This window comes from Dromaius novaehollandiae, chromosome Z, assembly GCF_036370855.1.
Source record: "Dromaius novaehollandiae isolate bDroNov1 chromosome Z, bDroNov1.hap1, whole genome shotgun sequence".
Lineage (NCBI taxonomy): Eukaryota > Metazoa > Chordata > Aves > Casuariiformes > Dromaiidae > Dromaius > Dromaius novaehollandiae.
Genome location: NC_088132.1, coordinates 7,141,890 through 7,168,420, shown reverse-complemented (window position 1 = coordinate 7,168,420; position 26,531 = coordinate 7,141,890). Strand labels below are relative to the sequence as shown.

The window sequence follows — 26,531 nt, the reverse complement described above, 5'->3', positions numbered from 1 at the left end:
TACAGAATTCAGTCCAACACACATGGTTTGAATCTGTTGTAGATGGTATGGATCTGTGTTACAGAGCTACTCCAATGCAAAATAAATTAACATTGCTTCTGTTACTGCACATAGTTTCAAGCTGGGCGTAGGAGCCAGAACCTTCCCTTTATTCATACTTTCTTTCCTAGTGAAAGATTTTATTAAGCTCGTTTTTTATATCACAGATGACAGGCTGTCACAGATCCAGTTTTCCTCTCTGTGCTTTGGCAGGTATTGGAATACGCTCCCATGCCCAGAGGAACTAACTCTTCAGAACAGCAGTTGGGTAAGAAAGTGGGGAGGAAGAAAATACGTCCAGGCCAATTTAATTGAACCACAGGACTGACAGAAGGTCTGACAGGCTATTTCTCAATGTCCAGGGGGAACCACAAATATTATAAGGCTTTCTCTCTGCATATGTGGAAGTTAGAAGGAAGAGTCAACTTTTCAAGTTCGGCATTATAAATCTAGTGGAGAAGTTTTTTTGGTTTTTGGGGTTTTTTTTGGTTTTTTGGTTTTTTTTGCATTGGATCTGCTTCCGATGCCATTTCTTACATTGTACCTACGTCTATGTCAGCAGGTGGTACAACTGAATTGCAATATTTCTTTTCAGGATAAAATGGGCTGTGCGAGGACAGGAGTAGACTGCAAAACATCAGGGAGGCCGAACAGTAGATGGACAGGATCTTCACAGGGACTTTTCAAAGGAAAAAGCCCAAACCACACAGTGCAAGGAAGGAGAAACAGCCAGAGTGTATGCTCAAATATGTGGAGAACAGACACTCCCAAGACAGAATGGAAGCCAGCTGAGTCTGAAGCAAGGGTCCACACCAAAAGGAAGAGGTGGTAATGGTCACTAGGAATTCCCTTCTGCAGGGGTCTGAGTCATCTGCTGATCTGACATGCTATCTTGGGAGGCTTCCTTCACATCAAAGGCCCAGATCTAGGATGTTAGGCAGGGAATGCTTAAGCCCCGCTGGCCCTTGGACTACTTATTACCAATTGTCCCTCATCCATGTACACACCAATGATACTCTCTTGTGTGTATCAAGGGTGACTTTAGAGTCTCTGGGGTTGAGGGTGAAGCACATGGGACCCAGGTCCCACGGGAGCCAGGTGGTATCTCCTCAATCCTGCCAGTGAGAGAGAAAGTAGGAGTAATCTAACCTCTCCTGGCCATGCAGGACTATGGCTTTTAGGATGACAGGACCCTCTTGAGGAACTGGGATTGCTGGGGACACAAGATCCATCTGAAAAATGGGGCAAGAGCATCTTTGCCATCAGGTTTTCAACATAGTAAAGGAGGATGAAAAACTAGGTCCATGCTGTGGGAGATTATGATAGCCTGAAGAGAGGTGAAGGCATGAAAGGCATGAGGAAGTGTCCAGGAGACAACAGAACAGGAAAGGGTCCCATGCTCCTTTTGTGAAAGCAACATGACAGAGGGGCCACCGGAGATGCATGTCCACAAACACATGCAGCAAGGGAAGCAAACAGGAGGAATCAGAAGTCCATGAACAGATGCACAGCTATGATTTCACTGGGATTACAGAGACATGGTGGGACAGCTTTCACAGCTCATGCTGTCATGGATGGCTACAGGCTGTTCAGAAAGAACAGGCTGGCAAGGTCAGGAGGGGGGTTGTGCTGCATGCAAAGGAATGATTTGTGTGCATGCAGCTTCACTTTGGAATGGACAATGAGCCAGTTAAGAGCTTATGGGTAGGGATAAGAGGACACAGGTTAGGGATACAGGTGATATTGTGGTAGACATCTGCTACAGCTGTCAAGAAATTGACTGACAGGAACCTTGCAAGCACCAAAAATGGCCAGTCTTGCATCTTCGCTTGAACACCATGCAATACTACAGGCTGGGGCTGACCAGCTGGTAAGTAGCTTTCTAAAAAAAGACTTAGGGGTTCTGCTAGACAACAAGTTGAATATGCATCATCCCTTGCAGCCAAGAAGGCCAACCACAAGACTGTAGTCAGCAGAAGTCTGGGAAAGTGAACACATGTGCTTGTGAGACAATATCTGGAGATCTCTGTCTAGTTTTGGGCTCCCCATGTCAAAAAAGATATTGACATTTTGAAGCAAGTCCAATAGAGGTCCCCCGAGTTGGTTAGGGGGCTGAAGGACAGGACATACGAAGAGAAGCTTGAGAGAAATGTTTGTCTAGCTTAAGACAAGACATGCTAGGGGGAGCGCTTATTGCTGTCTTCATCTGCCTAGTTGGAGGGTACAGGAAAAACAAAACCAGACACACAGTGATATGACATACAGTGAAGGCAACACCCAGTGTCCTGTAGGACAGGAGGTAATTGTAAGACTGGAAATTCCAACAGATACACAGGAAATCTTTTTCACCATGATGGTGGTCAAGCAAGGTTAACCCACAGAGGCTGTGGAATCTCCATCCTTGGATACATTCAAAATGCAAGGTTTGGACTAGACATCTCCAGAGGTCCTTTCCAAATTAAATCATTCTGTGGTTCAATGAACTCTCAACAGCACAGCCTGATCCCCAAATGGCATTACTGTAATCACCAGCACCTCCTACAGAATAAGTTGCTTCCTCTCACCTCCCTCTTAACACTAGTAAGAGCATTTTAATAGAACTGTAAGAGCATTCACTATGAAAAAGTGCTGAGAAATATAAATACATGGAACTAGCATGCTTATTTCTAAAGAGAAAAGTAGAATTTTAAGATAAAGTAATAGATAGTTGGGTAATGATGGTATTATTTATGTTGATGGCAAAGGTGGTAAGCTATACATACTTCAGCATCTACTTTGAAATGTGAATGCAGCTACTTGACTAATTATCAAAAATCAGACAGCTGGGAAGAACCAATGCCATATCCCTCTAATCACAGCTCCTGCTTTCACCTACACAGTTGAGTAACTTTCCAAAGTGAGTTTAATGGGAGCTACTCAGAAGTGGAAACATGCTTGCATGCCCAAGTGCTTGCAAAAGGACTATTGAATAAGAGGGGTGGGGGAACAGACCAAAACAGCACAGAGCAAAGCCATAAAACTAAAAGCAGAAAGGCTGAAATACCAAAAACCGGTAACTACATTTATCATCCAGAATTAGTATATATTAGCAGGAACATATAGAGAGAACAATATACTAATTTTTTTTTAACATGTGCCTTTGACTGCTCTGTGTGAATGGTTACTTTCCATGACCCTTCATCCAGAATCACTGGAGCAATGCTGATGCTTTTAAGTAAACTATTTATAAATAGATTATGAAAGAGAAAAAACAAACAAACAAACAGAAAAACACAAAAGGTTCAGGAACCTCAGACTTATTTGCAAAAAACTAGAAATGTCTCACTGCCTGTACTCAGTTTGAAATTGCGTTATGCACGGCTACTGTAAAATTTATTTTGGGGCCTTTTCTTCAATATAACTAATTAAAACCCTTTGAACTCACCCTGTTGGCTCTATAAGAGTTCAAAATCTAAGACAAAGTTTTACTAAGAAAACTTAGTGAAAGCTCTAAGGAAACTTCTTTTAAGTAAGGATGACAGTAAGGATTAGAATCCAACTTCAGACACATTACACTCTAAATCGGTTCTTCCATTAACATTAAATGGTCAATCCCAGCAGACGGTTCTGAAGTATTTTACCTTTGATAGACAGAATGTGTTTGAATGCATCACTAAGAACGCTCTCAAGAGGTCGAGAATTAATTTTGTTCAGCTTAACTCAGATCACCTGCTGCACTTTCTCACAAAGATTTTTTTTCAAAAACAAAGCCTAGAATAAGAAAAAAAATTATACCAAAAATCCACTTACTGCAAGAAATTAAACTTCCTTCTAACAAATTATTCAGGAATTTAGGGAAGGAGGCAGCAAAGGTAATGAAGTATGGCAAAGAAAGGCAGAGCAGGTAGGAAACAATCAGTCAAATATCAGTTGAATGAAACCTCTTCCCATGAATGGAAGTATAAAAATAATTACATCTCTTTTGTCTTTTTTGTCTCTTCATTGACACCATTAGACATTTGTCTACCTTACATTTTCTGAATGCAAGATAAACATAGTTGCAATATTTCTAAGACAGCCAGCTAAATTCTCAGCAGAATGGGATTCTGAGGTTCTCATGGGAAACCATTTTGCTACAAGGTATCTAGCTCTATATTTTCAGCCACATTTGTTCTGAAAATTGCCATTTTGAAAACAAATCAGGAAAGAGAAAGATAATTTCCTAGGTGGGTGGCCAGCTACACTCAGACTGTAATAGTCTTACTATTAGGTATACTGAAGAGAAGCCAAGGCAGCTCCAACAGTTGGGAAAATAAATAAACCAAGAGCAAAGGCAAGCAGCGCTGCACAGCAGCAAGATTGTCTAAAGAGGGAAAGAATGTGCAAAACCTGAACCCCTTACCACAGGTACAAAAATGAAACAGATATATGTTACCTGCAGACATAAATCCATGTTTAGCACTGTAATGTGTGAGCATCCTAACTGACAAGACGCCAATGGCAAATAAAATCCTTTTTTCTTTGCTATTTCTTTGATCATAAATTTACTGTTACATATTCTAGTACAAAATTCAATCCATTAATGACACAATAGTTCCACTTACCCAGCTGGTATCATCCAATACCACTTGATCTGGGGTCTGATTTTGATCCCTAACACAAACTGGAGCAGCCCTGTGCACATCACTAGTTTACTAACCTTATTGAATTAAATAGGATATCAGGATTGTCTCAGGCCCAAAAGAAATTATGGATTCTAAAGACCATTTGTTTTAGTGCTACAAAGGTAAGTATTTAAGTACAGCTTGTAAAGAAGCATAGTTTGCCAATGTCACAGGGCAGAGAGACACCATCAGTTACATTTTAATTTGTCACTTAACATAATGAATAGCTAAAATGAAAGACTCTTCAAGCAATTCAGATAAATTTCATACTTACAGCTCTCCTCATTTTGGCTGTAAATGTTATGCATTAAAGGGAATGTTTTGTTCAATATTTGCTTATATGATTTTAAAGTCCTTTTTCTGATGTGATGTAGTAAAGCCACTTGTACATGTGTGAGTTCAAGTCAGAAGCCAGTGCATACAGAAAAAGGAGAGAGGGAAGGGAAGAGAAAAAGGAGAGAGGGAAGGGAAGAGAAAAAGGAGAGAGGGAAGGGAAGAGAAAAAGGAGAGAGGGAAGGGAAGAGAAAAAGGAGAGAGGGAAGGGAAGAGAAAAAGGAGAGAGGGAAGGGAAGAGAAAAAGGAGAGAGGGAAGGGAAGAGAAAAAGGAGAGAGGGAAGGGAAGAGAAAAAGGAGAGAGGGAAGGGAAGAGAAAAAGGAGAGAGGGAAGGGAAGAGAAAAAGGAGAGAGGGAAGGGAAGAGAAAAAGGAGAGAGGGAAGGGAAGAGAAATGACAAAAAAGATTTAAAAAAAAATGTTGCATCGCTCCAGATTTTTTGTTTGCTGTTACCTGCCTGGACATGACAAGCACAGATCTCATTGTCTCGGCTGCCGTTTTGAAACCTCGCAAACATTCCTACCGGGCTGCCAGGATACCACTTATAAACTATGTGCTTACATAAGGTCCCGTGTCCCTAATATTTTTTATTTTTAGTATTTTCATTAAAAATTTTTATTTTTTAAAAGGAATGAGTGTTAGAGGAGTGTCATAGCAAGACCTGCTGATGACACAAAGTTAGGTTACTCAAGAGCAGAGAGACCTAGAAAGCTAGGTGACTGGACAGTACTAAGATAAATTCAATTCTGTGCTGATAAATACACTTTTAGGAAATCTGAACTCACATACTTTCCAAGTTCTAAATGTTCTCTGAATAGACAGATGCAGTTAGAGGGAAAAAAGAAAAGTCCAGATTTCTAAGAAACAGAAAAAAGAATAACTAAGATGTCCAAATTCCGTAATACAAATCAGTCGTATTGATTTGCCTGCACCACTATGTATAACTCCTGTCAATCCTTCTCAAAACAGGTGCAGCAGAATTAATGGTGGCTCTGAAAAAAAACCAGTAAGAATGGCAAGAGCGCACAGGCAATTTCTTCTTATAGAAAAAGACTGAGAGGACTGGGAATGCTGACCCCAGAAGATGGGATAAGAAGAGAGGACAAGGAAGAAGAGATGACAAAAATTCACACAATGGAGGAATAATATAAAGAAAGTCAACTGGGAACATGAATCCTCCTTCACCTCATAACATAAAAACAAAATGACAGAATTAGAAAGTTGACAAATCTTATTAAAGAATAAAAGATATTAGGAATTAAAGATAAAGATATATTTCCACATAATGTACCATTATATTACAGAATCTTTTTGCTATAAATATCATTAAGGATAGGAAGAGACAGAAGTGCACAAGGGGACAGGACCTGAATATGGTCAAGAAAGTTGCTAGAGTTAGTGCAACTAAATTCAATTGAAGGAAAAAAAAAAAAAACAGAAAGTAAAAGCTTTGCATAAGATACTAAGCCCTATGCTTTGGATTTCAAGAAGCCTAACAAACTACAACTGGAAAATGACTGGGAGAAAGGTTATCCTACATCTTCTCAGTGTAAGTTTTCTTGTGTCTTTCTCCAAAGTGTCTGGTCTGGAAAATGTAAGAGGCAAAGTATTAAATCAAGCAACAAAAATGGTCATTATATTAATTATAGTAGTTTTCAGGATGTATAAATGCATACTGGAGATGAGTCTATGCATCTGAAGTCATAAGCAAAAGTTCCTGCATTCCTTCCAGCTCACTGCCACATATAGACGGAGTCACAGCAGCCAACTATGTGCTCGCTTAATCTGTAACAACTGCAAGGTGGCAAGACATTCAGTGTAGCCTCAAAGAAAGAGATGTAAATTAGAATACTTTTGCAGGTATTTGCAAGAGGCTATGAGACACAATAGCAGTTACACAGTTGACAGTTAAGAAACTCACTTTGTGTATAAGCCCTAAGACGTCAAATGGGAATGTTAACAGTTATAAAGCGAGGAATTATCTGGTTCCCTGACTGTACACAGAGGACAGCAGAGGAATTTGTAACTCGTGTTTGGATCCGCATTCTGGACCATTCATCCTAGGATGTATAGTGTACCATCAGCATCATGCGTTATCATCCACGTATTTGACAATGACATTGCAAACATAAAACACACACAAGTTAGTATACTCATGCACAAAATCTCAGGTGAGAAAAGGCTGCAGTCCGATCAGTGTTGTTCAATATGAAGTTTAAAGCCTAATCAGGATACTGGAATATTTAAAATTGTTAATAGAGCTTACCTTGTCTTTAAAATCTATGTGGTTCTGTAGGATAGCGCTGTGATATGTGGCCGTCCTCACAAAATCCTGCATCATATTCTGTTGTTGAGATAGACAGCCATAAAACTAAAAGGAAAGGAGAAGGGGAAAAACAGAGGACAGATAAAGCCCATCAATCTTTCCTGTTCTTAAATCACCAAGGGTCTGACCGCTCATTGAAAAAAAATGAGCTATCTTCCTAAATGACCTGGTGACAAAAGTCAGGAAAACAACTGTAACTTAGATTCCACAAACTGGCACTGAACAGTTTCATTACCTGAAAATACTGAGCTGCAGATGCTTCATCTGTTCGCTGACTGAACACAGAGTCTTCCTTCTTTTGGTTACAGCATCTCTTCAATGCATTTGAAAATGTGCTGTATTCTGGAAAAGAAAAACAGGAGACACACAAATGTAGCAAAGCAACACTAGCAGAGTACAACAGAACAAATGTTATGCAGTGACAAGGTAGGAACACATTCAGTAAGACTTCAGATAAATGCTTCATTTAGCTTACAGTGTTCATAAATATACGGTAAACAGTTTCAAATTTCATTAAACAAAGAAGGGTTGACGCAAAGACCTGAACAGCATCTGAAGTTGTTTTCACAGAGAACCTGGACATATGCAAAGCTTTTGCCAAGGATCCTCCATTATGATCAGCAAAATACAGTAGATATCTGTGATGGTGAACTCTAACAGAGGAATGCCTGAACATAAGCCTCAACATACTGCTTTGGGTTAATTTCTACTAACTCACGCTCAACACAGAGAACTATCTAGAAGTATTATGAGATGCACGGATTTGAGCTAGGAGATTTACAGCCTAGAATTAATCCAAGTTAACTGACCTAAAAAGTCAGGCTGAGGACCATGCATCTTTCTTTTGAAGCAGTATAGCTAAAAAACCCAGAATAAGAATATTTTGGCTTCTGTAGACATAATAATTTTTGGAATTAGACAAGTAACCGGAAAATTCAGGTGGGCCTAAAAAGCACTGAATCAGTGGAGACCGTATCTAGAACAAGAAGTAGGACAAAAAAGTGTCTATGGGGGGAGAATAATATGTATGACAACAATAAAATAAAGGATGAAAGTCTTGTATCTTCTGTTCATATGAAGACAAGAGAAGACAAAGAAGTCAAATTACACTGTGCTAATAACCAGAGAGACAGGAAACTCCTACACAGTTCAGAATTCCAAATGAAAATAGCAAGTGCCTGAAGCATAAAAGTATGTGCATTGGGAAGTACCTGCTAAGCGTTCTAATCATTTGAAAATAATTCAGACCCCTTTTGAAACAAGGAGTGCCTTTGAAAAGCACAACTAATTAGTAAAACTAACATATCAATACAGTAATCAAGGAAAAGAATTTCCTTCATGATTTTAGGAAATTCTGATATCCTGAAAACAGAGATTTGGTTGTACTGGTCCTTTTCCACTGCAGAAAGCTGACTTTTGCAAAAGGAAGAGAGGTAAACGATGGCAATTCCTTCAAAAGACGGCTTTCCTTCTAGCTTTGGAAACCAGGGCAACCTCAATTTCAAGCTGCCTGAGAATGAAAACAAAGACCCATATTTACAGAAATGTACATAAGCATAGTCCCTGGAAAGTCATGAATAAAGTAATTTTGAATTCAGTGGCTTTACTCTTTAGTCAGTCAAAACAGTTTGAGTAGGAAGTTGAGAGAGATCCACAGCAGAAAATTTTAAATCCTTCATAAAAGTGTATGATAAATAAGATTCTAAATCTAAAAGATTTAGAATTTGGTAAAAACTTGACAAACTGCTGTTGTTGTTATCCAAGCCTTCTAGTCTTTGCTCAGCTAGAAATCATTACAATCTGAAGACTGGATGGAAAAAGCTCCACCTTTCAGGCAGTCATGCATTGTTTCACTCTAAGAATTTAGCACTGAAAAAGTGACAAAATAGTCATACTTCCTCAGAGAAGTCCAAATCAATTAAGGACACAGTCCCTTGAATGTCTGGGCAACCAGAAGCTAGACTAAACATAATGAAATCCACTCTTAAGCCTCCTGGAATAAGTAATGTCTCTCAGCTGAAATTATGCACCGTCTAATGGATACAACAAAATCAGCATGTTGAAAGCCTGGAGCAGTAGCTCTGAGAAGCACTAGCTTACTGTGAATGAACAACTCACTTTAACCTTACGCCAGCAGACAACCGTATGTGTGGCAGAAGCTGTAAAACACAGTTCACCCATTTATTCCAATAAGGTTCAGCTGCTGAGGAAATCTGCTAGGGAACTGATCTGCTGCCACCATGCAGAAGATTCTCCTGCCATTTCTACGTGGGAGAAAGTTCCACTCTTATTTCTGGCCTTTCAACTCCAGCGAGAAGAAGATGTCATATTAAGCCTCTCAGTTTGGGGTGATCTGGGGATTTGAAATTGCTTCTGAATTGCTATTGCTTATGAATTGCAGAAGTAATAGTAAAATGTCATGAAAATGTGCAAACGCCATCAGCATCCCCTTTTCACTCCAACACAATAAGGATGAGTTGCAGAATGTCACAGTAAGTGACTGGCTCATGACAAGGGATGAAGAGAGGCCCAAAGTGCAGCCAGCGCCAGTTTTCTGATGGTAAAGACAGAAAACAGCCTAAAAAGACAAGTCCCTCTGTTACTTCATTGCACGAAGAGACAACAATAGAAAGAACACTGGATATTGGAGATCTTTTCCAGCAATCACCCATTATCTTAAGCTTCTCCCATATTTTTCCTATCTGAAGGTTAGGGATGATGTAACAGGTTCAGCAACATGCTTGTCTCCTTTCTTTTCTATAGTCACTCTTCATGCACAGTATTATTTTTACACTTCCGCAGAGACTTTTTGGCAGTTTTGATTAACATTCAGAAGAACATCTTTGATGTCCATGAAAGAGAATGGATTTCAAAACAAACACAGTGTAAGAAAAATTGCAAGATGTTACCCAGTGAGGTTGTGCAGTCTCCATCCTTGGAGGTTTTCAAGACCTTTCAATGCACAACTCTGAGCAACCTGGGGCTGACCCTGCTGTGAGTGAGGGGCTGGACCATATGGCTGGAAGATCCCTTCCAACTGAATTGTTCTATGATTTTATGACATAAGTATGATTTACTTGTGACATGATACTTCTCTATACGCAAATAAGATGTTTGCAGGTGGAGCTCTCCACAATGCTGGTAAATTACAACACTAATACTCATTGAGTTGGAGAGTATATCAAAACAGAAATAAATAATGGGAGGCCCTCGAAGTTTCTTCACAGTCTTTCAGAATGGACCTCAGATGCCCTTAAAATCTTCCAAACAGAGTACATGCAAGAAAACAATTTCTGAATGCATGCCTTTAAAAAGTCAAAGATTCTAAAGGGAAATCTCTTAGGCTATGCAAATTATCTAGGAATTATTCGTAACAGTTGCCGCCAGTTTCAAATCTTATCTGAGAATTCAGATACATATTCATTTGTGACTGTTAGGGTAAGCAGCCAAATAATGAACTTTTAGTTGTTTTTGGAGAAAAATGAAATAAGCTGTTGTGAACACTCTGCACACAACATGGGCATATGAAATAAACTGAAAAATGATACATTGTGAAGCTTTCATAAATTCTCCCATATAAGTCCAATCTACTATAGAAAAGAGACATAGTTCTGGTTTCTTTAACATGGACAAGGAACACAATGCTTCTTTCTTTAGTTGACTGTCTCAGGAGAAAGTAAAGCATTCCGCTCCAGTCTAACTTCTATACCACAAATGTTCACAATAACCTGTCTTCTCTCCATTTGCTTGTGCAAACAAACACACTAAGCTTGTATCCTCTCATATTCTCTATAAAGGAACTTCTTTTGTTAACTCATACTTCCTGCCTGTGATATGAAACATGGCTTCAGTTGCACATTGACCAAGGTGCTTAATGAAATTTAATTCTGACCTTCCTAAGAAGCTGGGAATTTAATCTGTCATACATACAAGTATTTCCAGAAATGGTCCTAGCCTTTGTGAAAACGGATTTCATTCTTTATTTAAAAGTGGAAGGGGACAGGAAAAGAATCCACACCAAAAGTACTTAGGCTCACAGGCAGACTGGAATACTGGTAGATCATCTGCTTTGAAACTCCTTGTTTTGCAGCCAAGAGTCAAACATACAGAACCAAAAATCAGCAAAGCATTTTCCAAGAACAGCTAAAGAATATTTCTCATTAATCCTCAGCCCTATATCCTTCCTTGAGGTTCTAGCACTCTCTGCATCTGGTCCTTTGAGGCTGTAAGGAATTGATTTTCTCATTTCAAGGAACTATCAGGTAGCCTCTTCAGATCTTCTATCATCATCTGCAAAGTAAATCCCATTACAATGGGTTTTTACTGAATGGTGTTACATACTAATCTGAATGTAGTACCTACAGTGTCACAATTCTAAGAGCCTGCTAATCCAGTCCTGTCAGAGATTCCTTCTATTATCTTCTTGATGCCACACAAAGCCTTCTTCTTTCCACCCTCAAAACTATTTCTTTTGCTTTATTCTCTGGGAAACCAACAGGTTGGGAAGATGTCACTAAATGCTCTTGCATGGTCTTGGTTATCTTCAAGGAAATACCTTACAATTTTCACTGACTGAAAAACAAATTCCTGTTCTCCCCTCTCCCCATTCACTTAGATCAATCTAAAGTTTTCCGCCAACAGGTAGAAAAAACTCTCAAAACTTTGTAAGTGCTATAGCCATATTGTAATAGTGGTAAATTACTGAGTCAAGGCTTTCAAATGCAATGCATTTACTCCTTCCCACACACTGTAAAACTTCCAATAACAACTCCAACAAGAATAACAATGTTCTTGAGAAGAATGGTATGCAGACATATTTACTGTCTTTTCAGTATCAGGAGCCTTATCTGGATGTTGTTCATAAAGAATACCGGGAAAGAAGAACACTATAGACATGTAGCCTAATCTAGTTTATATTATCCCATCTGGACACCAGTTTATTTCCAGCAGGGTGGAATAGATTGCAAGTGCTGAGTGCGTATTTGAGCTGTGTAGCCTGTGCTGGACCATGTGCTGCAGAGGCTGGACTCCTACAAATCTTCCTGCCAGCCACTGTAAAGCTTGTTTGAGTGCACCTACATGAGCTGCAGTGACTGGAGTAAGCATAACACAGCAGTTAAATCTGTGTATTTTACTTACTGAAATAAAGCGTTTTTAAAACAACTGCAGTTTAACTGGATCAAAAGTTCACCTTTAAAAGAACTCAAGCTTGTATTCTAAGGTCCATAAAGCAGAAAAACACATAAACAAACACAGCCAGTCAAACAATCCCAGTTTTAAAAAGTCATGAATAAAAAACAATCTTGCAAACTGATTAAGCTCATTAAGTACTCTCAGTAATTACCTGTGTGCAAGCTCTTACCCCACAATAACTACATCTCCTTCCAATGAGAAGTAAGCTTCCTCATATTTATTATACATCATGTGATAAAAACATTCACATAGGCAGTTACCAAGGAACTGCAAAAAAAATTCCCAGTTTGTACTCTAGCTTACCCTATAATAAATGTTCCTCTGGAGGAAAACATGTTTTACAGATTCCATTATTAGCTTTCAGAACAAAAGCGTCAGTTTCTCCTTTTCTTAGCCGTTGAGAAGGCCATGAAAGAGACTCTCACACTTGTATGCTGAAGTGCTTTTTCAGGGATCTTCTTTAGAAAAAAAAAAGTCTTCTCTTGCAAATAATTTCACAGAACATAAAAAAGAAAATGTAACTTTCAAACATTTTATTTGAAAGTCAGATTTGTTAAGATTTTGATTTGTTTCTTATTCTTCCACTTTTTTTTCCAAATAACATCTGAACACTTTTGCCTTGAAAGAAAAACTGTATTTTGTTGAAAAACGGAGGCATTTGACCTTCAAGATTTGACCAGCTGCGTACCTCAACTAACTAACATTTATTGTTGGACATTAAACTCATGTTGTACAGTTTGATAACTTATCAGGGACATATTACAAAGACTATTGTACTGTACTTACGTATCACAAAGACTATTGTACTATACTTAAACCCAACTGGGAACTGAACAAAGACCACCTAAAACTGATTCCTGTGACCGAAGCCAACAGGAGTATTTTTCCAGAGAGTTCTGCATCTTGCGTATCCTGTGCATCGGGAGCCCCAGAACTCTGCAGCACTTCCTGCAGGCACTTTCATACATACCCCAAGTCCTCGTATAACATCACTCAAATGGCTGCACTCTGCATGAGCAGACTGCTGATTTCTCTTTGTGAGTTGCTTATCCTCACAGCAGAAGACACATACACAAACACAAAATATTAACATAGTGCACTTCACCCGTCTACTTAAAATGACTGGAATTGCTCATTATTCAGAAGGGGAAGAGGGTGGAATAGGAGGCTCCAGTATTGCACCTGGAAGGGTGCTGGGGGAGAAAAGGGGGGTGGGGGACCCTGTCTGACCAATGGTTATTAACATTACAGCAATGGAGAAGTGCTGTTTTCACACTGCTTTGTATTATCATCTGCAGGCTACCATTAAAATGAAGTACTTATATTTAGCAGTAAGTTTGCTCTAGGATTTATGAAAGGTGTACAGTCATAACTTCGATCTATGTTTGGAAAAAAGGAAAGCAAAGAAGCCCGTAACTTCTCACAAGACTGTAGCAAATGATCAGGCCAGTCGGCCTGTCTTTTATTAATACTTGAGGGGCACACTTCCATTTGGAACAACAGAGCTGCCCAATATCCAAATGAAAAAAATCTCCACATTGCAAAACAGTAGAAATTTGCAGTAAAAATACAGCGAGCTTATCAAGGCTTGATCACTTTCCAAGATGTCTGAGGTAAGAGTAATATTTCCAAATGAGGAAAAAAAACCTTTTGTTTTCATTCAGCAACACGTATTAGGCTTCAGAAATTCACAGTGATGCCTATTGCAAATAACCTAGTAAAATTACGGAGCATTTCACCACACAGACTCAAAAGAAAAAGCTCCCAGATATCCTTGGGTTTACATCAGTTTGACTGCATTTAACTTAGAGATTTTTTTCTCTATATAATTACCTTTCAAATAGATATAGAGCTTTTCATAGCCATAAACACAGCAGATTAGACTAACAGAATTCAGATGTTCATTTCAACACTTAATTTACTAATATTTCATTTTGTTGTGACTGACAGAATATTAAATCAAAATTTGAAAACTAGATCATTTATAGCAATGCTTCTTCATGAGTCAATTTCTCCAGTGTTCTTCTAAACTTCTTTATTATTCTGGATTTCTGCGCTGGAAATGGTTTTGTCCCAAACTCACTAGTGGGTGAATCATTTCCAGCATCAGCAGAAGAGGACCTGATGCTTAGAAATTCAGTCAGTAAACATTAACACACAGGGGACTTAATCACTTGTGTGTTTTTCATGAAACATAACTGATAGCATTTTGTCATTCAGCATCAGTAACTGGATGACACGTTCCAAATCTCATTATTAGTTTTCTGAATCATACTTTTCCCAAGGCAAAAATCTTTTATATTGTTTTTAACATCAGTAATGCATGCTTTCTTTGGTACACAGAAAGCAAAATACTTTACCACCTCCAAACTAATGTCTTGTACATTCTAACTGAAATCTATTTTATTTTAATATAACTTTCCATCCATTAGCGAGTGACTCACATCTAAAGTAAAACAATGAAGCCAAATTCATAAAGCAGTTATCATCAAGAAGGATATTAAAGGAGTACCTTTAATTTCAAGCTGCAACCACACTCCAAAGTAATGTGAACTAGCAGATGCGAAAGCTTCCCCCACTGTGTCAATCTCACGCTAAAAAATGTTACCAAAAGAGTGAGTCATGATTGGTAAAGTGGCATTGTAAAGTATCTAAATTTAAACACTTCACTATCCTCACAACAACCATAAAAAATGGATTTGACAACAGAGAAAGAGAAATGGGTATTAAAGCTGCGGCCAAATTTACAGAATGATTGTATGAATTATTGTGGTATTTCAAACAAGACTGTTTAAATTATACCATAATTTTGGAACTTGTAAATAAAAGATCTAATATTTCCTAGTTTATTTTATTCTTCCTCAGAAGAATGGATGATTTTTATGTAAAGGCACTTCCTCAGAACATAAATTAGGCTTTAGTGAAGGAAGACTATTGGACTCAGCACAGTATGATTGGATGAAACGGATACACTGAGATAGATACACTTGATTTAGGTTCTCTGCTTGTCTCTTCTGATTGTGAACGGCCACAACGCTGAAAGTCACTATATATTAAGGGTCTCTTTTGCTCAGCGTTTAGCAATGCTTAGGTAGAGATGCTTCTGAAGTGGGGGGCACAGAGGTGCTTCACATGCAAGCACCATCTGGTAACAGAATTAGCGGCTATTCGTTTTCAAGATATTGACAGTATTTTCTGACACCTTGCCTTACTGGAATGAAGTAGTGTTTATTTTAAACAGGAAATTATCGCCCCCAAAATCTTCTCCATTCTTACCAGAACACAGGACATTAGAACTTAAATTAATTTTTAAACATTCAGAATGACCGGACATATTCCTCATACAAACATGCTGCCACCTCCAACACAGAATTACCACAGAATACCCCTGTATTGAAATTTGTAGGCAGCCAGACCTAGCAGTGAAAACAGAGGCTGTGAGTTGAAGAAAGATTAAGTATCTTATTTATGGCACTGAATCTGAGTAGAAAATCTAAAAATTTAAAATCTCATACATAATTATATTTTTCTAAAGCTGTGGGAAAAATATGCTAAATTATGTGCCTACATAAGGAAAGAAAATAAAATTACCAGATCACACTTGAAAAGTCAAACACCAACATTACCTAGCAAAGAAATAGCCCAGAATAATTCCAACAAAAACAATAGAACATTACAAGTTAGTTAGAAAGTGGGGGGAAGAGAATGACCTTTTTCCAGCTATCTTAATTTCTCCTCCCAGCAATCAGCATCAAACAGTACTTTGAAACACTAATGCTAAAAACATTCCTATAGAAACGTTCAAGGAAAGTCTGGAGAAACAAAAGGTACTGAAAATTGTGCCAGAAGTGGTTAGGTCTTGAGCTTTTTATATCTTACTACCTTGAAAACAGGCAGTGAGTCAGCCCAAAACACTACAAAACAGTTCTGAATGACAGCCTCTACTTGGATCAAAAACTGGATCGTCCGTGATGATCTGCCACTACAACGGTGGCGAACATCATGCACGAATGATAGCAAACCCGGAGGTCTGAACAGCAAGACTAACAGATATGGATACAACAGAAGGTGTTGCAGTGGCAGCCTTCACTCTTCAGATGTGCAAACAGAACAGCAGTCTTCAAGATCAATTCACAGGTGCTTGTTCCTGTACACCATAGCTCTCAACTCCAAACACAACCTGGGAAATTATTACCAGACACTCAATTCTTTGGAAGCTGAACAGGTCAAACTGATAGCTGTTTACTTCCAAAGCCCATCCAGTTTTTGAGACACCCACATGAATGAATTAACTTACGGAAAGCACCTACAAAGCTTAGAGCAATTTTGCAACTGTCCAGCAATGCAGAAACTGGAGTACAACACAGAGCCAAAGCCTCTGTCCCAGAAGTTAAGAAGTTAGGGATGACAGCTGTGCATGCAGTGTTGCTTAAAATAAAGCCCTTCTGGATTTTTGAAGATGTCATATCAGTAGTAGAACTTCCTACTCTCTTCTCAGACAAGATGCTGGAATGCTAGATTTGAAGATCACTTTTAATCGCAGAGTTGCAAGTACAGTCATATGTGTCATGTATGTTCTCTTCTCAAAACACTGCACCTTTTTCTTCATTCAATAAAACCCTCCAAGTTTCAAGATACAATATTAAAGACACTTGTGAATTTAACTGCATTATAAATCAACTAAAATAAAAGCAGCTTTAGGTCAGCCAGACTCTTCTTTTTTTTAGCATTGGTGAAAAACAAAATCATTACTTTCAACAGAGACTAGCAAGCAACTGCAGAATAACACTGGACTGTTACTTCATGGATCTCATTATTTGATACGGATTCTTAAGTTAAAACTGCTGAATAGTTTAACTGCAGTCAGTGGGTGCACTCCCAGCCTTCAAAGAGTATTTATGTATGGATTTAATGGGGAGCTGAGGCCCCAGCATCTGGAATATGAAAAGCAAACATTTGTAAAATGTACATTTAAAATATATTTTAACTTTTTTTTTTTAGAACAACTGAAATATCTAAACAATCAAAACTGGATCTTCAAATAGCAACATTCTAAAACATAACCAGTCTTATAACGTGTAACTGTAGGAACTTTTTCAAGGTGAGCCATGTGTAAACTACATACGAGTTTCAAAACCCAAAGTGAATATTCCAATGGAGTAAGCCTATGTAGCTGTACCTCACCACCAGACTTCTGAATTTTTCCAGGGTGCACCTGTATCAGTATCTTACATTAGATCAAGAATACATTTTTGAAGCATATCAACTAGCTGTCCCCACTTCCTGTTCTCTGGTTTGCAGGACAGAGTAGTCTCAGTATATACTAACAGGACTCCTTCCAGATGAAATTAACCCAAAACATGCACTCCAGAAGTAAACCTAATGCACTCCAACAGTAAATGAGCACTAAATCTATGTGACCAAACTAGATCTAGCCCAAAGTAAACATGCCCTCTATTCTTTCCTCCTTCCCCAAATGAGAACAGATTGCATATCAGACCCCTGGCACTGAATGTTCTGTTCTACAGATTTGCTCCTTGTGGATTGCACTACCTGCTAGTGAAATCATATGCTATTATGCTGAAATGATACCTGGGAAAAAAAATTCGCCATAAGCTATACCATGTACCTTTGCTTAAATGATACTGCAGTAACAATACAGTTTACATATATGAAATGACTATATATAATGTATTTCATATATATACATACACACACGCACACGTATGTCTCTATTTCAATTTTATACACGGAGATCCACAAATAATATATACCTAAAAGAAGTGTAACATAAATAGTACATTTTTCTTTTTCCTGTACTGTGCTTCTATGTAGGTGGCACAAATTATTAGAGCTGGCCAAAAATTTTTAAGGAGAGTTGTGCTAGTAAAATGCCACCTAGAGACAACTATTGGCATGTCCAGCACCTAGACTCACTACGCAAGTGGCTGGAGTCCAAGGTTAAGTTTGTAAGACAAGAAAGGAATCTGCATTCTACCACAATACTGAAAGAACAAGTCCTCCTATGCTCGTCAACTAATTCTCTGCTAAATTAAGCAGGGCATTTCTACCCAGGAGTAGAGAACTACATACCACGTCTGCCACAGGTAAGTCACAGACTGGTTGGTTGATCTGTTCCAGATAAATGATCTTTGTTTCTGAAAGAGAAGCCTGTAGGCTACTAACTTTCACTGTTATGGGCTGCTTGGTCCTACTCAGATGTTTAACATATGTTTAGCAGGAAACAGAAGATACAGTCTATGGTTTATGAGTGTCTAAATGCTGGAGGCAGAGCAGCAGTTCTCTGCATGGGCACAAGCAGGGCATGAATTTCTCTCTCCTCCATCCTTACTACTCATCTCCCCCTACCTTCACGAAAGACAAAGAAACCTTCAAAAACCTAAAGCTTTTACAGCACATTTTCATAATTAACACTTTTAACAAATCACAAAGGAGAATGTTTTCTCTGCAACTTTTTGAATTACAGCATAATTTTTATGTATTTTTATATACATACATCTACACATACACACATGCACACACATTTGCATGTACATAAAACTGAGACTAATGTTTACACTCACACATAGCAAACAACAGAAGGCTCACTTATGCTCCATGGCCTTGCCTTCTTCGTAGAACAGGTAAGTTTCGCAAGACTAGGCACTATTTGGTATAACACAGTATAATACACAGAAGAAGGTACCAGTAAGCACTTCTCATGGCACTGGGGAAAAAATATCCTACCAATAACTTCCAGCTTAAAGCATCAGCCAACATGTTACCTTTGATACCAACAGATTCATCATCTAATCTGACCAGACTTTACTTGGACCTATCAGTTATATTCCTGCAGTTTTGTCAGTGAGCTGTTGCATGGACTGACAAATCTTTTCACTTTATTTTTCCCTGGAAAATAGAACAGAATGTGGAATAGAACATGGAAAAAATAGAATAGAATGTCGAAAACATTCTATTTTGTCATGTTACAACCAATGAGAACTGATAAATTAAGAGACTTATCTTATTTTTTATCTATTTCATAATATATGGCTATAAAAACAAATCACCAAACAATAGGGCTAAACAGGGGCTGAACATACCAATTAATATTCAATCCACTCTTAGGAAAAATACAAACTGGGCTGCAATTAGCTGTATTTTTCAAACATTTGTTTGCAAAGGCAGGGAAGAGAACTAAGAGAAACTTCTTTTGCTTGGGGATCCCAAACTAACAGTGCCTTTAGGAATTAGGACCTTCCTAGTTAAGTAAGACATGGTAGAGAATGCAAAACAAAGATTAAAGAAAAACTTGCCTAGCTGATTCCTTAATTATTAGTTATTAATTATCTAAGCAATGAGCTAATAAATCTCTAAACAATCTAATCTCAATTATCTCCTTAATTTTGATGTGAGTCTAAGAGACAATACTGAATTGTAGTCTCAAAAGAAACAACTTGATGGAACACAATATTGAACTATGCTACTCAGATAAATAAATTAAAAAAACCACCCACCAACAGTCATTTTTAGGCTACACTGATATTGTTTCAGTAAAGTAAGAGATTAAAAATGTGAATAATTTTTCCTGAGGGATACAGATGAAACACTAGGCAGGATTTTAAAGGTTCCCGAGACTTGGTATCCAACCGAAAAATGACATGAGTCTAAAAACTCTATTTTCTACTGGAGTGCAATTTGGAATGCATGTACATGTGTGTGACACACTGTGCGACATTCAAATGTGGTAGCAACTTACTGCACCAATCCATATACATCCAGCTTGTCAGCTCCTGATATTTTGTAACATGTATGTCTTTAAATAGGCTGCCAAAAATTAAATCTAAGTGCTGTATGCCTCTGTTTTCACACAATATAAAACGGGAATAATTATACCAGCCAGGCCTACTGATATAGGCTGCGATATAAGAACTGATTGTTATTCTTACATAGGAAGCAGTGTATTGCTGATAGGCACAACTCATTTTGAAATAGTGTAGCTACAATGCAGGCTACTCAGAATAACTGGCTAGTTACAAGAGACGACATTGGGGGAGCTGTAAAAATAAAGATCTCCACATTCTACTAAAATATTGCTATGTTTCTATAACAGAATGAGTTTCTTGCAGCTTGACTACACACAGAGTACTTATCCCATGAACTCCAGGTGTACGTTACACTGTTCCATGAACTACTGTCTGATGACTAATTGTCTGTAAGACAATTTCTGACCGAAGAGCAGTAACTGGCAGATTGCACACATGAATCAATACATTCACCAAGTATTACAGGTTATGCAGTTAAGTCATACTTGTTACCTGCAGTCGCTTTCTTCAAAAAAAGAATCTGCAGCTGTTTTGTAAAAACTTATGTCTGCTATCTGAAAAGTCTGCACTGCAAAGAAGATGGTTGGAATGGGACAGAGGCAAATGAAGTTGCACAAATTATGATCATCATAACAAAAATGTAACATTTAAATAGCCAGCAACAGAGGTAGAAGACAGCATATTTAAAAGTAAACTTTACCAATATAGCAGCATGGCAGGAAAGAGAAGATACTCACAAGTGCAAGATACACTTACCAGCTTGTGACTTGAATTGGAGCAAGGCACTGTTGTATCCCAGCGTAATTAACACAGACTCTTTTCCTAAACGACAGTATTCAGTGTCTCTGTTAACCAAGCATTTAAACACACAGACTCCATCAGCTGAAGGGAAAAAAATACTTTAGTAGCAGTTAAAAACAAAACCACAAATAGAACTAGATGTCTCCCTTGATTAACAAAATATAGCCTGAGCTTGTATCTGAAGTGCACAATTTAGGGGAAATATGTCTTCTCTATCATGTTGATTCTTAAGCCGATTTTCCACAGTGACCCACGGTTTTGCAAAAATCCATCCCACTTATCATCCATACACCACAGTTCTCTTGAAGCTGTCCCATCCTCAGAGGGTGGACAACCTGGATCCCACCTAAGTCTTAAATGTACAATTTTTCTAATTCTTTTGCAGATGCAATCCTATGGGCACACGTCCCGATAACCTCTGGAGATGCCACTCTGGCACATGGAATGGCATGGAGAAGAGTCAGGAATCAATTCTATTAACTAAACCAGCTTTTTTCGGTGAAGCACACAGTACATATCTGCCTACCATCAATAAACCTACCGTGTGAGACATAACAATGCAATTTTTTGGATGAAGAACACCATGTAAGTACTTTAGAGCTAGGAACAGGAGCAGCAGAGGGTAAGTCTGCATACTGTGCTCCTTGTGGAAGGGGATCCAGTATCAGAGGCTTAAGCCATGTAACAAATCAGCACGCACTGTCTCATTATCAGCCTTGCAGCTGTCAGGAGGCAACTGCATGAGCAAACCAAACAGAAACCACATTCTCACTTCCAGAAACCTGAAATAGGTTGGGAAACTTTATGCTTACGGCTGCCATGGACATGGGCTACAAAAGGCAAAGACGTCAAATAATGTCACATTTGCATTATATATATCTTGACCCCTGAAGCAGCAAAGCTCCAGGATTCCATTTCCTTGGACCATTCTTTCATTCCCTTTAGTCCACTCTACTTACAAGAAGTGCTCAGTACTGCTTTTCCCAAGCACATTTTATCTTTGTGAATAGAAGTGAAGAAAAGAAAAACAAAACAGAAAAGAGCAAAAGGCTTAAGGAAAAACACAGACAAAAAGAGAACTTACAGCAAAAGTACAAAAATTGACAGTGACACAGAAAGAGGATATACTGCAATAGGCTACAGAACACGAAAGAGAAAAGCTGAAGGGAAGCCAGAATGAAGGGAAAGAGGTGGGCTGAAATGCAAGAGGCAGTAAATAAATTATTAATATAAAATTTCAGTAGAAAAGTTCAGTAGAAAGCTAACTATACATTGCTGAGCCATGTTACTTTGCTAACAGTGTTCAAAAGGAGCACAGAGAGAAAGGATAAGGCATACATAGACATATACCATAGTCAATGCATTTTCTAAGCCTCACATTTCACAGCATCTGCTGTGATGAAAAGTGAACAGAACAGAAAGCCACTGTAAGATACTATTTCAAGCAAGCCTTAATCATGCAGAAAAGGTGGTCAAGAAAGGAGATGTGTCCCATCTGAACTAGCTTACTCTTACATCCACACATTCACCTATATTTGTAGCCTCTTCTGTAATTTATGCTTGTGAACTAATTAAAGGCACACTAGCTTTACACTTCCCCTAGGGCAGGTCTAAAGTAGCTATACAGCCAACTAGTTTTCCACAGCTTGAGGATTCCTTCCATAGTATTAACAGTAACTTCTAGGATTCAATCCACACTGTTATCTTTGCAATGTTTGCACCCATGGTTCATGGTTCATAGGCCTGAGACCTGGGAAATGACAGTTTCTCTGTGAAGGAAGCATTTCATATTCATACATTTAAGAGTTAAGTTTATAATTCAGTTGACACATACAACTCTCTTCTCAATGTTAAAACTTCCTCTCTGTTGTGAGTTTAACATAGTAACCAAAGGCAGAACTAACCAAAAAGCAGGGGGAAGGAGGAATTAACCTCCTGTGAATTAACCTCCACCACTTTCCAAAATGCTGTAACAAATACGTCAGTAGACCTGCTATTCCCAATCGCTCTTTGTCTTTTTGGGTTCCAAGGCTTAACACCCTCACTGGAACTTTTTTAATCTCTAGTTAGAATTCTCCCTGCTACAGCCTGTGACCACTGCCTCTTTAACGGATGGCAATTAGACCCCACACACACTTATCCCTCTATTCCCTCAGCTGAACAAAACCTGCTCCCTCAGCCTCTTCTTGCACACCACATGCTGCAGTCCCACAGCCATATGGGCTTGCTAGAATTTGCCAAAGGATTTTATAGGTCTGCAAAGAGGTCAGCATGTGCACTTCTTGTATTCCAGCTCAGGGCCCTGTCTTTTCACATTTCCCAAAACGCAATGTTTGCTTCCACCAATAGCCATGTACCTCTTTAAAAGTTCACATATATTGCATCACCTATTTAAAACATCTAGTACTGAGTAAACACTAAATCTAAGTGTAAAAGGGAAATGCTCTCTATACAAGCAATACAGGAGCGAATCAACCCAGTTGCAGTTCACACTGTCTTCATAAAAACACATATATACATTGTCTTTTTACCTGCATATGTCTCTTTTCATTCATACTGTTCTGAGTGATGGCAGGCAATTTGTAAATAAGCTTAACCAGTGGAACTTCTAAAAATGTACCAGCTATCCTAAAATTATTTTTCCACCTGCCCAGCTACAAGAAAAATCATCCTTACAAAAGCTTCAGATGGACCCTCAAGACTATTCATAGAATCACAGAATAATTCAGGCTGGAGGCAATTTTGGCAGGGCTCTAGTCTTACCTTACGCTCAAAGCAGGGTCAACTATCAAATCAGATCAGGTTGCTGAGGGCTTTACCCGGTTGGGTCTTGAAAACCTCTGAGGATGGAGACAGCACAACTTCTCTGGGCACCCCTTTTCAGTGCTTCAATGCTTCAGAAATTTCATAATTTCATGCAAGCATTTCAGTCCTTGCAGTGAAAAAGTTTTCTTACATCCTATCAGAACCTCCTCCATTTTCGTAACGTCCCATCCCCATGCCCTTATTTTCAAGGCCCTTACTGTTATCCCACACTTAAATGGTAAACCATAGCCAGAGATACCTGCTACCAAGCTCCAGTTCACACATCAAGTTCCCATAACAAGCTGAGAATAAGCTGAACAGGCCAGGATTGGAGCCATGCACAGTCAGCAGAAGGCCTGTGGCCTGTTACTAGCAATGCCAATACTAATCTTTATGGGGCCATTGGGTGTAAAAACGTTAATACAGCTATGCTATATTAATGTACTTATGTCTGGGTTCAGAAGAAGTAAATACTAATAGCTGCCTAATGTGCTTCTACTTTCACGGGCAACAGGACTCTTCTTTAGTGACACCATTGTCGCACTCTCCCACCGGCCATCTCAGTGGAGACCCTGGTTCCATCTTCTCCACGACCTCCCTGTGTGTACCGAGGCTGAGTCCTCCTCAAGCTGCTCCTCCTCCAGGCAAAACAACCCAGATCCCTCAGACCCTCCTCGCAGGGCCTGTGCTCCAGCCCTGATCACCTTGGTCACACTCCATACCCTCCTCGCTCCAGTTTATCAATGCTTTTTCTGTACTGGGCAGCCAAAACTGCATGTGGTATCTAGGCGCAGTCTCCACATGCTGAGTTGAGGAGAATAATCACTTCCCTTGAGCTACTGCCCGGGCCTACCCCCACGGCCCAGGACACTGCCACCCTCGGTACTGCCCAGCACAGGCTACCCCTGCCCCACTCACTGCCGCCAGCCCCAGGGCTGCTCTGCAGAGCTGCCCCTGGCCCCCAGTGCTGCCAGGCTCTGCTGGCCCAAGGCAGGGCTCGCCTTGGTCCTCACCAGATCTCACCGGGGGCCTGCTGGCCCCTTCCTCCACCAGTTCGGTCCCTGGATGGCAGCTCTGCCCTCCAGCATATTGACTGCTCTCCCCAGTTTGGCACCATCTACAAACTTGAAGAGGGTGCATTTCATGTCCTCTTCTAGATGAAGCACAACAGGTCCCAGAATATACCCCCACAGTACCGATAACCAGCCTCCAGGAAGAATACCACCCATTAACCACTAATCTTTAAGCCTGATAAAGCTGCCAGGATTTCACACACCTATCAACCAAGGTAACCATAACATCCCAACCGGGATACAAGGATGCTGTGGAAAACCATCAAAAGCCTTGCTGAAATCGAAGCAGACAATATTTCCTACTCTCTCCTCACACATATGTAGACATTTCATTATAGTAAGCAAACAGGTGGGCCAAGGATAATTTACCTTGGTACAATTGTGCCAGCTATTCCCACCTTATTATACTATTTACTTGGAAATGGTTTCCAGGAAAATTTGTTTCCCTACTTTCCCAAAGCAGGGATGACCTGCCTGAAGCTCTCCAGATGATCTTTCCTGCCCCTTTCAAAGACAGATGCAACATTTGCCTCTTTCCATTCATCAGGGACCTCCCTCAATCTCAGTGACCTTTCAAAGATGAGAAACAGTTGTTTCACAACGACACCACACAGCTCTCTCAACACTCTGAGATGCACCCCACTGGGTCGACAGATTTCTGTGGGGTGACACTTATTAAGAGATCTCTATCTTCTTCAAGCTAGTTCCTCTCGTCCTTGTACCATTGCCAGGCTCCAAGACCTGGCAAGCCTTGTTGATGAATACTGAGGCAAAGCAGGCATTAAGTACCTCAGCCATATCTATGCCTGCTATCATCACCCCATTAAGAAGCAGGCTGAAACCTTCTTTTTTTTTTTTTCATTTTTCTTACTGCTAATGTAGCTTTTCTTGTTGAGTTTGACAACCCTTGTTATTTTCAAGTCTAACTGAGCTTTGGCTTTCCTAACACCCAACCCTTCAGGCCAGGGCAAGGCTTCTAAAATTTCTCGTTTGTACTCTGTCCCTGCTGCTCCTGTATATGTTGGTTTTGCCCTGGAGCTGAGTCATGAGTTCCCTATTTAGTCAAACTGGTCTCCTGGTTTTTCCTCATTCTCTTGAGCATCAGTGCATGGAAGATGCTTAGCTGAAGGTCCTTAGAGACCTGTCAGCTCTCTTGAACTTCTTCACACTGCTGAGTTGCTTTGCATGTGATCCTACCTACCAGTTCTCCAATCAGGCCAAAGTCTGCTCTCCTGAAGTCCACAATTTATACTCTGCTACCCTCCTTCCTCTCTCTCCTCAAGATCTTGAACTCCACTACTTCAAGATTGCTTCAGACAAAGCTGCCATTGATTATATTATTCTTTCAAAACCTGAAACATGGGCTTGATCTCGTACTGATGTTACATTGGTATCACCAGGCTTTGATCAGTTCTCAGTACACACACCTAGACGTCTAAGAGAACTCAGATCTTGACTTTGACTAGTAAAATGCCCTGATTTACCTGGGAAT

At 39.4% G+C, this 26,531-nt stretch overlaps 1 protein-coding gene across 4 annotated transcripts in view; it reads right to left on the bottom strand.

Moving 5' to 3' along the window:
- The window catches only part of LOC112983408 (histone-arginine methyltransferase CARM1-like), a 78,479-nt gene that overhangs the window by 32,214 nt on the left and 19,734 nt on the right, over window positions 1-26,531 (bottom strand). For 2 of the 4 annotated variants that reach the window (XM_064502069.1, XM_064502068.1), the window contains exons 2-4: window positions 21,117-21,242; window positions 7,577-7,683; window positions 7,282-7,386 (exon numbers count right to left, since the gene is read on the bottom strand). In XM_064502069.1, the coding sequence (XP_064358139.1) occupies window positions 7,282-7,386; window positions 7,577-7,683; window positions 21,117-21,242 (338 nt within the window). The remainder of the gene's footprint in view (window positions 1-7,281; window positions 7,387-7,576; window positions 7,684-21,116; window positions 21,243-26,531) is intronic. The other 2 variants (XM_064502070.1, XM_064502071.1) reach the window with 2 other exon arrangements.